Source organism: Leiobunum rupestre, chromosome 1 (assembly GCF_980474605.1).
Source record: "Leiobunum rupestre chromosome 1, qqLeiRupe1.1.hap1, whole genome shotgun sequence".
Classification (NCBI taxonomy): Eukaryota; Metazoa; Arthropoda; class Arachnida; order Opiliones; family Sclerosomatidae; genus Leiobunum; species Leiobunum rupestre.
This window is the reverse complement of record NC_143384.1, coordinates 845,487-860,392: the sequence shown is the minus strand read 5'-3', so window position 1 is coordinate 860,392 and position 14,906 is coordinate 845,487. Positions and strand designations below refer to the sequence as shown.

The window sequence follows — 14,906 nt, the reverse complement described above, 5'->3', positions numbered from 1 at the left end:
ATTTCCCTCCACCGGTTTAAACGTTATAGACAAATTATTCTATTTATTCTAACGCGTTTTCAGTATGCTTTTTGTCGTCAACGCGTTATTTAGCTATTGAAACTTATTCTATCACGTTTTCTATACTTTCCATTCGAATACCGGAATTATTTTTACGCCGTCACGAAGAGCGTGAAGAGGGGTATATTTCGTGGTAATTTCGTTAATTTCGACGCCATCGATTTAAAAATATAGCGAAATTATTCTATTTAGACAGTGCGTTTTTCCAATGGCGTTTTGTCGTAGCTGCGGTTTTTCGTATTTAAACTTATTCTATCATTGTTTCGGTACTTCACTCTCGAATACCAGAATTTTTTTGCCATCATCACGAAGATCGTGAAGAGGGGTATTAATCGTGATAGTTTCATTAATTTCCACTCACCGGTTTTAAAGTTATTGCCAAATTATTCTATTTAGGCAGTGCGTTTTTCGAATGGCTTTTCGTTGTGCATGTTTTACGCTATCCACTAGATGGCGACACTATCTCCAAGAGCGCATAAATTATTCTGTACCCGTGGCGGTTTATTCGAATTATTCTTCAATTATTTGAACGTAGATTTCATATTTAAACGAAAAATAATAAATGTTATATTTTTACGGTTATAATTAAGTGTGGCGTTTTAGAAATAAAGTGAAATTATTCTACCGTGTTTCTAATACCGGAATTATTCTATCATTGTAACGCGTTTTCTTTGGTGCAGGCGTATCTTCGTAATTCAAAATTGAACTTTTTAAAAAATATCCATGGAATTAACTAAAACCATTATCAAAAATTAAGAGATGGGCTCTCCTCGTCCCAATAAATGTTAATTTTTGAAGAAATTTTTTTATTTCGCGATTCAAATTTATTCTATCTCTTTCCCGTTTTATTCTACCGGTTAATCTCGTTTATTCTACCCTCTTTCTCATTAATAATTATAATTTTCTATTTATAAATCCCTTTCCAAAACTAACTCTTCTTCAAAATGCTAATAAATAATGAATTAAAAGTCTAATTTTTTATTTTAAACATTAAATTATTTCAGACATTTATTTGCCAAGAAAAATATAATATATCTTATTATAGTGCTCTTATTTGGAGTGCTTGTTCTTTTAATGGACGATTGACATAAGCGTTAAAATTTTACTTTGACACCGTTTTAATATTTGAAGTGTATTTTTTTTTTGAGATACACAAACATCGGTGTCGACCCGAGGCCTTAGACACCAGCACACACACAATAACTGATTAATCAGGGTGAGATATGTGTAACGGCCACGCCAACGGGAGGTTACGTGGGGACAGGGGTGGGGACACCCGTGGCGGAAGTATCCCGACCACCCATTGGGGGATTGGTAGTCGTCCTCACACGGCCTTCCACAAACTCTGCCTCCCGGACGCCTGGGATTACAGGAGTGAGCCACTACTCCCGGCATTTGAAGTGTATTAGTATCCGAAGGTTTTAATGGTTAGAGGGTTTGACAGATTAGTATTTTTTTGTAATGAAGGTTATCAAGTTGAAATATATAGTTCCTAGCTAATGGATAACGTGACTGATATAGTGTTGTAATAGGTTTCTATTTATGGTCAATTTGCTCTCGCTTAGTACGCTAATTATTTTTAGGATAGGGTGATTGAGATATTGTTCTTCACGAAGAGGGTGGTTTGGAAAAGAGCTCCCTTTCGTAAAAATTCCTCTTAGGTTGCTAAACTGCGCTTATTAAGTTAATTGATTAAAAACTTTCAGATTCAACTTTAATACGCAAGATGTACTTAAGGGGGATTGTGGGTACTCAAATATACGTGGCATCTAGTTTTTATTTGAAAACGAAGTTCGTAACTACGACCAAAGCAAAGATGCGAATACATTTGGTATATCATTGAGCGTTTAACAGCCAATTTCGGATTACACTTTTGATCGGACTCAATGTATAAAGTTGGTAGTGGGGTTTAGGTCAGGTGAATAGATTTCACTCCAGCATATATGTAAAATAATTATTCATAAGTATTCCATGAAGGTATCTCCTTTACTGAAACTTTGTTCGCGTAATGTGACGTAAATTACGTCATTTACATTTACAACTTCTTACGAATTTGAATCACTCGCGAATTTTGAAAACATCCGGAATTTCTCGCGCGTTAATGATTAATGGTGATTTACCGTTTGTTACGTCATAGTTCTGTTGTATAACCTTTTTATCATTTTAACGCTTATCAATATTTTTCACGATATTAGCGATTTTTTAAATGACTACATAAAGTTAATTATTTTTTAATTTTTGTATATAAACTTAACATTACTTATGTATCTGGAGTTACAGTCATTCGTCCATCAATTATGTAAGCATCCTACTCTCTTAATAAAAAGATTAGTTTAACTTAAACCCATTGGTATCACTTTATTTTAATCTTCGTTGCTGTCACGAACATCTTTTTGGTCCGTCGAGCCGGATATAAATCACCAAGCGGTTAATCAGTCAAATGAATCGTTAAGACCAGTATCCTTTATCGTGAGACGCAGCTACGCAAGTTTGAATTCAGTCATCTATCAACGGTGGTTAACTTCAATCTTCAAATGGATCCGTACCTCATGAGGAGACGAACAGTCAAGGGTCAAATAACCAGACTTGAGACGGTGAAGACAAATCATGCCATCACACCGATAATACCAGCAGCAGTTACGCTGTATAAAGACAAGGCTAATACACTCGCTCACGAATTGGACGACGTACATGCAAACATCGTTAACAGGTGCCCGTCAACGGACTTTGAAACACATGAGACAGAGTACAACGATCTCGTCACTCGCATGGAAGATCTGGTTGTATTCTTCACTTTTCTCAGCAATCAAGTACCAATAGTGAGAGCGACTAGTCAACCCACAGCAGATATCAAGTTGCCAAAACTGGAATTACCTGTCTTCGGAGGGAATTATATCGATTGGTTTCCTTTCCATGACCTGTTTACTGCCACGGTCCACAGTAATGCAGCACTATCCAACGCTCAAAAGTTTCAATATCTGAAGTCTACTCTCCGTGGCGAAGCAGCGTTACTGATTCATTCGATACCAGTCACGGATGGTAACTATACCGAGGCTTGGGATATATTACTTAACCGTTTTAACAATACGAGAGAGATCATAAATGCTCATGTCAAACGGTTATTCAATTAACCTTCAGTTAAAGACGAATCGGCAAGAGCCTTGAGACGATTGATTGACACTAGCGCTGAATGCATACGAGCATTAAAGGTCTTAAACGAGCCAGTTCAATATTGGGATGCGATGCTGTTACACATAATTGGAGAGAAACTTGACCAGGAATCCAGACGGCAGTGGGAGTTATCACTAAAAGGAACCGCAAAGCCAAAATACGAGGATTTAACAACATTCCTCGAACAAAGAGCCAGGGCCCTAGCTGCCTCCCAACCGTCAAGCAATATAAAGATAAAGACGTTGGCGTTTCCCAAGAAAAATCCATTATCACACCATGGTTCAATTCAAGACAACGTCTGTCCTATCTGCAGTGAACAGCATCCCTCCTTCAGATGTCCATCATTACTCAAAGCCAATCACGAAACCCGTTGGAGACTGGTAAAAACACATTCACTTTGTTTTAACTGCTTAAAGGGAGACCATGTTAGCAGCAACTGCAAAGCCGGAAGCTGTCGAAAATGTAAGGCGAAGCACAATACGCTTTTACATGCCGAATTGCAAGAGAATTCCTCGATTCAAGAAAGATCGAATGGAGACATCGTCGTTCATGTGTCACGATTAAAATCAGGACCTGCTCAAGTCATATTGCCAACAGCTATGGTTCAAATCCAAGGAAGTCAAGGCAGTACTTGGTCCAGTCGAGCTCTGATAGACTCTGGTTCACAAGCAAGTTTCGTGTCTGAACAACTCATGCAGAAACTAAAACTTAGACGGAATTATCAAAATATACAGATAGGAGGAATCAGTGCCACTGGTATCACTCATTCAAGAGGTGGTACAACGCTGAACTTGGGCTCTCACACAAACGCCAATTTCCATATCACTGTCCCAGTACTTATTCTCAAGAACGTGACGGAAAGACTTCCCAACTTCACCTTCAATATCCAAGACTGGTCTCATTTCAAAGGTCTAAAGCTGGCAGATCCCACGTTCCACGTATCAGGTTCAATCGATCTCTTGCTAGGAGCTGATGTCTACTTGGACTTAATTGAAGATGGAAAACTCTCGGGAAAACCTGGACTTCCTGGCGCTTTCAACACCGTATTTGGCTGGGTGGTAGCTGGAACTCTTGGAGGTTACGAGACCAAGACAACATCTTCAATCAAAATCAACCATTGCAGCCTCGAACAGCAACTCGCCAAATTTTGGGAAACAGAAGAGCTAGCCCCGAGACCACTTTTTACCTCCATCGAACGACAATGCGAAGCTCACTTTCAAGATACAGTCACTCGAGATCCCAAAGGAAGATTTATCGTCAGATTACCGATGAAAACTAACAAAGATAAATTCGGTGAATCACGATCCATAGCCTTACGACGATTTCAATACATCGAAAGACGACTACGAGCTAATCCTGAAATCTACAACAAATACAAAGAATTCATGGATGAGTATCAGACTTTAAATCATAAGGAATTGGTACCCACTGATCATCTCCAGGATGACAACGCTTATTACTTACCACATCATGCAATATTCAAAGAGTCAAGTTCTACCACGAAGACCCGGGTCGTATTTGATGGCTCGGCAAAGATGGCGAATGAAATTTCCCTAAATGACGTTCTTCTCGTGGGACCGAAATTGCAAGACGATTTGGTGAACTTATTAATAAGATTCAGGAGTCATGCCGTAGCATTAACCGCAGATATCGAGAAAATGTATTGGCAGATATTGGTTGCCCCGGCAGATCTTCGCTACCAACGTAATTTCTGGCGACGACAGAAGGAAGATCCCATTCGAGATTATCAACTGAAGACTGTAACATACGGGACATCAGCGGCACCCTATCTCGCTACAAAAGTTTTGCAACAATTATTCGATGATGTCAAGTCCAATTATCCATTAGCAGCTCAAGCGTTGCGAGAAGATTTTTATATGGACGATCTCTTATCTGGTACTGACGATACCAATACAGTGATTAAACTACGAGAGGAATTGAATATAGCAACGAATCAAGCTGGACTCCCATTGCGAAAATGGGCCTCAAACGATTCCCGTCTCCTGGAAACCATTCCGTCCGACCTACGAGAAACTCTAGTTCCTCTAAACATGGATAATGCAGAATCAATTCTTACCTTCGGATTGCAATGGACTCCAGCGTCAGATGTCTTATCCTTTTCTGTCAAGTCACCAAAGTCACGACTAAAAGTCACTAAACGCACTATGCTGTCTGACACGGCCATAGTGTTCGACCCGTTGGGTCTCCTAACACCAGTCCTCGTTCGAGCAAAGATTCTTTTACCAAAAATGTGGCAAATTAAGATTGGTTGGGATCAAGAACTACCCGAAAATATCGTTCAAAGATGGGACACGTTCAGAGAAGACTTAACCATGATCGAAAATCTACGTATTCATCGACATATCGGTCAAGTACACATCAAGATGTCGAGTCTTCATGGTTTCTGTGACGCCTCAGAGACAGCTTATGCAGCCACGGTGTATCTGAAGACCACAACTTACTTTGGAACGACTAAGGTTCGACTGATCATCGCTAAAACCAGGGTCGCTCCTCTAAAGCAAATTACACTGCCCAGACTGGAACTTTGCGCTACGGTACTCCTCGCTCGACTCCCTTTGATCGTACAACAGTCTCTTCGTCAACCCATAGCGGAAGTTCATGGCTGGAGTGATAGCAAGATTGTACTGTCATGGCTAGCATCGGCTCCTCAGCGATGGAAGACCTTGGTCGCAAACAGAGTTTCTGAAGTTCAGAACGTAAAGCCCTCAATTCAATGGCATCATGTTCCTGGTATATCCAACCCATCCGACTGTGCTTCCCGTTGAATTGAAGCAAAGGAGCTCCTTAATCATTCATTATGGTGGAATGGTCCAAACTGGCTTAAAAATAATGTTCCATACGATAACGAACAATCTACTAGAGATGATCCTGAATGAAGTATCGAAGAAAGAATCCACACGGTCACCGTCATGCAGTGTAGCCTAGATCGGAGCCTTCTCCAAAAATACTCGTCGTTAACCACGGTACTCCACGTAACGGCGTATATCCAGAGGTTCAGTCGCAACTCCAGAACAACTAGAGACCAGAGAGAGATGTGACCATTGACGAAAGATGAAATTGAGTTGTCCCTTAACCATTGGATCAAACTTGCTCAGATGAACGAGTTTCGCGACGAAATTAAGCAATTAACAGCCAAAAAACCATTGTCCTCAAAGAGTTAAATCCTGACGTTGACACCCTTCCTCGACCAAGCCGGCCTCTTAAGAGTTGGAGGACGCATCCGGAACGCTAAAATCTCTTTGGATCAGATCCATCCAGTCATTCTTCCACGGAAACACAGATTTACCGATCTCGTCATTCAGCAAGAACATCTCAAAACCCTTCATGGTGGGCCTCAACTTATTATGGCGTCACTACAATCAAGATACTGGATTCTGAACTCCCGTGACGCTGTCCGGTTCCACGTACGCAAATGTATGCGATGCGTCCGTCAACAAGCACGTACAATCAGTCAACTAATGGGAGATCTACCATCAAATCGAGTCAATCCCGGTAGAGCGTTCCTGAAATGCGGAGTGGACTACGCCGGACCCTTCCATCTTAAAGTTTTGAATATCTATAGCGACAATGGTTCAAATTTCATAGGCGCTAGCAAGGAGTTAAAGGATTTCGAAAAAACTATCAACACTACTACGACAGATCAGTCCCTTGCTAGATGGATGAGCGACGAGGGCGTTGTCTGGCACTTTAATCCTCCAGCAGCTCCACACTTCGGCGGACTCTGGGAAGCCGGCGTAAAGTCGGTTAAGTTCCACTTAAAAAGAGTCATCGGCAAAACCCGTCTGACCTATGAGGAGATGCAGACCCTGCTTTGTCAAGTGGAAGCGTGTCTCAATTATCGCCCGCTTACCTCAATGTCCGCATATCCAACCGATCTCGCTGTATTAACTCCTGGTCATTTCCTGATTGGCAGTGCTCTGACGGCCATACCAGAACCGGACTTCACATCGACCAAAATCAACCGCTTATCCCGATGGCAGCTTTCACAACAACTACTACAGCATTTTTGGAGGCGTTGGCAAGCCGAATACCTATCGAGACTTCAACAACGACCCAAATGGGCGAAACCCTCCCGAAACCTACAGATTGGAGATCTCGTATTATTAAAGGAACAACTTCCACCAACAAAATGGAAAATGGGACGAGTCATTCAAGTGCATCCAGGATCTGATCAACTGGTCCGTGTTGTCACAGTAAAGACCGCAGGCAACGAGCTGAAACGTCCAGTCACTAAACTTTGCGAATTACCATTGGACTAGCAACCGTAAAGAAGTAACCTTCAGTAATATTAAAATTGAACATTTTAAGGTGGCCGGAATGTTACGTCATAGTTCTGTTGTATAACCTTTTTATCATTTTAACGCTTATCAATATTTTTCACGATATTAGCGATTTTTTAAATGACTACATAAAGTTAATTATTTTTTAATTTTTGTATATAAACTTAACATTACTTATGTATCTGGAGTTACAGTCATTCGTCCATCAATTATGTAAGCATCCTACTCTCTTAATAAAAAGATTAGTTTAACTTAAACCCATTGGTATCACTTTATTTTAATCTTAGTTGCTGTCACGAACACCGTTAATTATTTTGGGAAATGCGTGGTTACAACTTAATTCTAGAAAATACTAAATGATTTATGCATTATTTCTAAAAAAATATTTGATAATCTGGATTTCTGGAAATCAAGTAATCAATTTGTACACCTGTTTTCTCGCTTAACCGACCAGAAAAAACGTTTTTCGTTATAAAGAAATTTAAATGTGAAAGTAGTTCAATGATCGTTTTGACTTTATACATTGCTATAAGCGGCTATATAGTGTGAGAAATAAGGCACTATCACAGGCCAATCGCCAGTTTAAAAATTAAATGCTTGGGGTGTTAGTAGCCCTGGTGACCACTTAATTAATTTTTTTCCCTTCAAGATTTTAGTTCATTAAAAAAATACTATAATAATCCCTAACATTGTTTGGTCTTTGCTTCTAGCACATATTGTCAAGAATAGATAATTTGACCATAGATTATGAAAGCCTGATTTTGAAGGTTAAAAATGGCAAGTGGCCAGTTTTTTAATTAAACTACCTAGGCTCTACTGGCCACAGTTCCAGTTTAAAAAAATTCCTTATTTCTCAGCCTGGGATATAAACATCTTAACAAAAGTTGTCTGCTCTAAGTTTAGGTTATACCTAACCACGGCCAACTTCGATCACGCGCTGTTCGCACTACAGCGACCAACACATTCGTCGAAATTCCGCGAGCAAGGATTTTCCCCCTATAAACTGTACTATAACGTGTAGGAGTACAGCGCCACCAAAGATAATTTAAACTCGTACCCTAGATTCGAAATCACTCTCTCGCGCGTTGCCGATAGCGTTTACCCACTTCCCGCCGGAACTCAGAAAAAATTCGCTCCATGGTTTGCGCCTTACCGCAACCACGGCCAACTTCGATCACGCGAAGTTGGCCGTGCCGCAACCGATGGAGCCAGATTTTTCTGAGGTCACGTGCCGGAACAGGGTAAACGCTTCGTAACAAAACCGTCAATGGGAAAGCTCTCAGTATTCGAATCTAGGGTACGAGTTTAAATTATCTTTGGCGCCACGCTCGGTTTTTATATTGTCTTCAATGTAAAAACTATTCTAAAAATAAAAATCCGCTAGGGGTGCTCACGTCATATACATATTTTGCTCATAGGTTAACACAGAAACGTCAACGAATGAGATGGCCGCTGTAGCGCGAGAGATCAAAGTTGGCCGTGACCTAACTGATAATACAAAATTGAAAATCTTTATTTTCAGAGAGCTTGACCTTGAATTTTAGCGGTCAGGTTTCACCATCTAGCGGATTGTGAAAAGGATTTGCTATAATTTTGCGCCAAAAATCTTCACTCTTTGTTTAGAGTTCTTATAGCTCAGTTCTTCGATCGGCTGTATTAAAATTTTAGACTAAAGATTAGGCCAAAATTTGTTGACTTCTTGATCTGTAAGTTTACTGTTTTATTCTGAAGAATTAATTTAAGCTTTAATTTAGTTGATTTCCAATACATTTTTGTGGAAACTATATATTCTGATAATTTTAATCCTACACTAGTAAATAGTACTAATTGTGTGGTTTGAACAAACGTAGGACTAAGATATACAATATAATTCTGGGCGTTACAGGTTTTGTGACTAATCCCAGTTAACCAGTCCTAATTGCGTGGTTTACGCATAATTTGGACAAATAATACAATATAATTCTGGGCGTTACAGGTTTTGTGACTAATCCCAGTTAACCAGTCCTAATTGCGTGGTTTACGCATAATTTGGACTGAATAAAAACATTGAATCTGAGCGTTACATAATTTGTAACAGATATCTTAACAAACCTTTTAATAAATAAAGAAAACATGTCTGAAACTCATAATTCTGATACGAGTTCTGACAAAGATGAACGTGATTCATCGCGGAATAATTCGAATTTCGACTATTCTGATAATGATGCTTTTGATACAGAAAGCCAATTTTCTAATTCAGAAAATGAAGAGAAGGATATTTCGATAATTGAAAATGAATCCGAAGACGAAGGCGGTTTTATTAGTACCTATGATGATGTTATTTCGAATAACAATAATAATTCCGTTGTTGAAGACGATAATAGCCATGCCGACGCCGGTACCAATAGTAAAAGCGACGAAAATGTGGTGCCTTATATGACCAACGTGTCCAAACTAACCAACAAAAAAGCCCACGAGATTTTAACCGCGGTGAAAGAGAATACCTTAGAGGGATGTATTTATTCCCTTCATTGTTCTAATATTAAGGGCGGAGACGTTTACGTGGTCTCAACGACGGATCCGTCGAAACGAGAAGACATACTTTGTGATAAGATGAAGTGGAAAAGATCTGGAACCTCTAAATTAAAAGATGAGCCTTTGATTAAGCTTTACCAATTAATAAAAATTGGTCCGAAGGATGAAGACTATTCTTCGAGATTCAAGAGACAGATATTCACTTTGCAAAATCCTCCAGGCGTATTTACCGCAGTTATTTACTACATTGGCGACGAAACTGCTTGGGTTCCCAGGGCGCATGGCAATTGTCGCCAAGATAAGATACGACACGACTACGTCCGCACTATTCCCTCGACATTGCAAAATGTGAAAGATAACGTCTCAAAATCGTCCGCTAGAACTTACAAGAACGTTCAATTTGCGGCGGAAAGGGACTTAACGAACATTAAAAACGAAGCAGTCCACGACGATATTGCCGCGTTGCGATCGATGGTTAATGTTCGAAATCGCAAACAAGTTCGAAACGCTAAGTACCTAATCGATCGGAAGAAAAAGATCTGTAACGACCCTCTGGTGGCGGTGATAATGTTAAAAAGGGCGGTATTTAGCGATTTCGTTCGTCAGATAGATTTTACGAACGATTTAACTATCGTATTTGGCCACCCCGAAGCCGTGACGTTAGCCAATCGTCTACTAGAGATTTCAAATGACGATGAAGAAACGGAACAGGCTATTTATTGCGATACTACCTTTAAATTGCGTAACTTTTTCGTAACTATCGTTGTTATGATAAACACGATGCTCGTCGAACATCCCATTGTCCCGATTTTTTTTCTGATACACCAAGTCAAGTCTCTGGAAGTCCACGAGCGCTTTTGGCGTGATTACGTGGCGAAAGAACTGAAATTGGATGAATTTGGATCGAACTGCCCCATTGTTTCTGATAGAGAAACGGCTATCACCCACGCCATAATGGGCGCTTCTCAAATGGGTAAAACTAATTTAATTGTTTGCCACAATCACTTGAAGAAAAACGTCGAGCGGTGGATAGATCAAGCAAAAACCACGAGAAATAATAAGAAGATTCTCCTAGATCATTTTTCCGCGTTACTAGAATGCGAAACGCAAAAGGACTTTGATGAAAAATACGGACAATATTATCTGACTTGGCCAGCGGAATTCGTGAAATATTTTGACAATCACTTGAAGGTTGATTTGAAAACGAGGGCGATTGCCGAAGGCCACCAAAGATTCGCGATCTTTCGTAAAACGCCACCGACGAATAACCCCAGCGAGAGCTATAACAGCTAAATAAAACGCGCCTTCGAAGGGGAACAGAAACAGATCGACGACGCCATTATGGTTTTAGAAGATTTACAGAGCATCGATTTAAACGACTACGATCGCGCCGTCGATGGCCAAGGAGAATACCACTTGAAGCCGGAGTTTGAAGGTAACGAAAAGTTAAACTTGAAACTCAATATCTCCCTGGCGAACAGAAGCGAAATAGTCGAAGCGGCCAGAATGGGTGTGGTACCGAATTCTTCGGATCCCATAAAAGAGAGAAACACGGGTAGATGGTCCCAGAAATTGTTGGCTTCAGTTTGTCTGAGACAAAATTTAGTCACACTCGTTACCAATCCGATGGTTTATGTGGTAAGAGATCCCAGTAAGAACGAATACCACGTTGTTAACCCCAGTAACAAGAAAAAGTCTTGTAGTTGCAATTTCGGCAACAGCCGCTGCTTTCACGTGTTGGCGGTAGAAATGATTCGAAATAAAAGCGCATTTTCTTAAAAGATTCCGGACGTTCCGTCACTCACGGTAATAACGAGAAAGAAAGGTTCCGGTAAAAAGAACTTTAAGAATACCAAACCGGACGGAAAACGAAGGTTCGAGGACATCGATTCTTACGTAGCGTCACAAGACTCCATCGTTGGCAAACGAAGTCATCAGTCGACGCCTTTGAAGGACTTAGAATCTAATAACCGGAGTGATGGTTTATTGGCGCCATTGTCCATTCCCGATACTCCGAAGAGAACTGTCACTTTTAACGCGCCAATTAAAAGAAAGTCGTCTACGCCAATTGGAAAGGCAAAAATAGTTGACGGCCTAAAAACTGATGGAACCGAAAGACGGACAAGTCAAAAAAGAAAGATACCAGATGAGGGAAAATGCGTCCGTGAAGACGTAAGACCAGCGAAGCGCTCGAGTAAGACTAACTCTGCTCACGATATGGACGATGTGGGAGAGTTAAACCTTAACGATCATTGGGTTTGTTCTCCGGAATGTCGCCAAAGTCTTGAAAGTGAAGAATTTTCTACTGTCAAACCCGGTGAATACATTGAAGATGTTATCCTAAATCAGTGTATGAAATACTTGATTTTCAACAGCAAATTTAGCGCTTTGTTTATAGATTCGTGTTTATACTCGTTATACCATTTTGGACTCGCTCCCTACCGATAATCTTCAGTTGCCGGAGAACGAAGGAAAACGGGAAATATTGATTCATTGTCGCCATACCCTTGAGAAAAAAGCCAAATGCGCTTTTCCCAATCACACGGGTAATTGGAAATACCGGTATCCTACTCAAGTCCCTATCCAACCGAACGGTTACGATTGCGGACTATACGTTGTGGCCAATCTCTATTGCGTATTAAATGACGCCGTGTACCCAAACACTTTACGCCCAAAATATAGCTACGTTGAGAGTGAAAAGGGAAGAAATTGGCTCCATCACATGATGCTATTGACGACTGAAAATATTCCGCTTGTATCTGGACGTAGTGAGAAAAAAGTCGAACCCAGTTTTAAAAATAAACCTATCATTTTGGCTATTGAGAACGAGGATCGTAAAAAGGTTGTCTTAAATATGATTAGCGCTGTCGGATTAAATTTAGAACGCGTGACGGAGATACGAAGCGCCAAATTTGACTTTTCGGACGCTGAAACAATTACACATTTGGAATCAGATATTCGAAACGCTTTCGCGTCTGAGGGAAAGCATTATTTGCCTCAAGATTTATTAGATATCTTGGAAAATCGTAATCACAGAGATTTCTTGTGGGCCCAAGAGCAATATACCCATTGGTATAATACCGGAAGTCGATGGCCCGTGGTATCTAATACAACGGGCAATGAATTACTGCAATTAAGCCCAGTCCAAACTCATGATGAGAGATCGTTAAAAAACAAAAATAAGCATGGGCTAGCGGGTATTTTCAGCCTTCGTAAACATCAAATAGTGTTGAAAGACCGAATTAATCTCCACATCGAAAATGAGCGGAGAAAAAATGCCCAACTTTCACGGACCCAAGCTTTCGCGTTATTAGATCTTACGACCAATGAAATGGAGGAGCTTAGGTTCTTCGATGTGAATGTCAAAGATTTGATTGATAGCGGAAAAGAGAAACTTGATCTAAGCGAGAAATGCTCCAACACGGAAATAGCTCAAGACCATTCTATAAAGAATATTGAAAGCGCGCCACTCGTAGTAACGGAGAGAATCGAAGCTTCAGTAGGAAAAGAAATGACGATAGAAGTAATAAAGAACCTCGATGGCCGTCTGGAAAACGTTCCCTTTGAAACAGTTTGCAAAACCAATCACGAAAGCGAAACGTTTAAATGCTTGAAAGACGGAGCGTGGATATCTTCGATTCTGATAAACTTATCAATGCCAGTCCTAATTCGAAAGCTCAAAAAGACGGATAACGTCTTGCCATTATTTACAACCTTGTACGAAAACGTTTACAAGGAGCTTTTCGTAAATCAGAGTTCTTCCAATTTCCTCCAGCGTGTAGCCGGTTACCTTCGTATTAACCAATGGTTTAATAAAGATATCATTGCCGCCGTAATTCCAGACAAACCATTCGAGAAACAGATGCATATGTTACTGGGACTCGTCCATATCAAAAGTAAAAAGATTTACATTCTAGACCCATTGGGCGACTATTCTCCAACGGATTTGCACTTCCGAACCCTTCGTACGATAGTACACATGTGCTATCAGACTGCGAATCTACCATTTGAGCCGGAAGAATGGAAGTGCATTAAGAGTACAGATTGCGAGAGGCAGCCGAATGGATACGACTGCGCTTTATACGGACAACTCTACTTTTATTGCATCCTAACGGGCCAAAAAACCCGAATCCTAAAGATAAGTAGCTCGCAAGGTCGCAAAGTTTTGTATTTGTTGGCAAAGGAATACAGTAACAATAAATACTACGCCAATAAGACGCGATCGTTATCAAAGAGTAAATGTCTGCCCGATGTCGAGTCGATTAGAAAAGGCTCAAACTTGATGTGCTCCGTGGTACCAAGCGATACCGATTTTGAAATAAGCGGGTGGCTCAACGCTACAAATACACAGGCATGGGACACTTGCGAATTAGATGTGACATGTACCGGTAGTTTTCCCAATCGCCAAGTGTTCTGCGTTTCTTGTCGTAGATGGTTTCACGTTAAGTGCGAAGGTTTAAAAGAATATAAAAGTTTCAAAACGTATTACGTTTGCAAGAAATGCCAAAAATCAATAGAATAGCCCGAGATAAAGTAAAATCGAATGTTTTTATAAAAAACATTCAAACCTATATTTTCAGGAAAATGTTCCTCGAATATAAATTCGCCATCAAATTGATTCATCGCCAATACTAAAGCTTAAAGTTTCCTCTTTAAAGTGACAAAATGGAAATTTGGTTCCCCAGCGTCCCAAAATATTTAGCGTTGCCCATAAAATTTAAACGCCACTAAAGATATGGCACAAATAATATCCGGCCAGGAAACCACGTTAAAATGTGAGAATGTATGTATGTATGTATGTATGTATGTATGTATGTATGTATGTATGTATGTATGTATGTATGAATGAAAGATTGAATG

The 14,906-nt window shown here is 40.2% G+C and overlaps 2 protein-coding genes across 2 annotated transcripts; both read left to right on the top strand.

Annotated features, from left to right (window-relative positions):
* The first annotated feature begins 2,594 nt into the window (after positions 1-2,594).
* LOC149960389 (uncharacterized) lies at positions 2,595-6,017 on the top strand. The gene is made up of 2 exons (XM_090168533.1): positions 2,595-3,099; positions 3,199-6,017. The coding sequence occupies exons 1-2, from the start codon at positions 2,595-2,597 to the stop codon at positions 6,015-6,017; spliced, it is 3,324 nt and encodes a 1,107-aa protein (XP_090024659.1).
* A 579-nt stretch (positions 6,018-6,596) lies between these two features.
* LOC149960388 (uncharacterized) lies at positions 6,597-7,511 on the top strand. The gene has a single exon (XM_090167612.1). It carries the CDS (start codon positions 6,597-6,599, stop codon positions 7,509-7,511), a length of 915 nt encoding a protein of 304 aa, XP_090023738.1.
* The last annotated feature ends 7,395 nt before the right edge of the window (positions 7,512-14,906 follow it).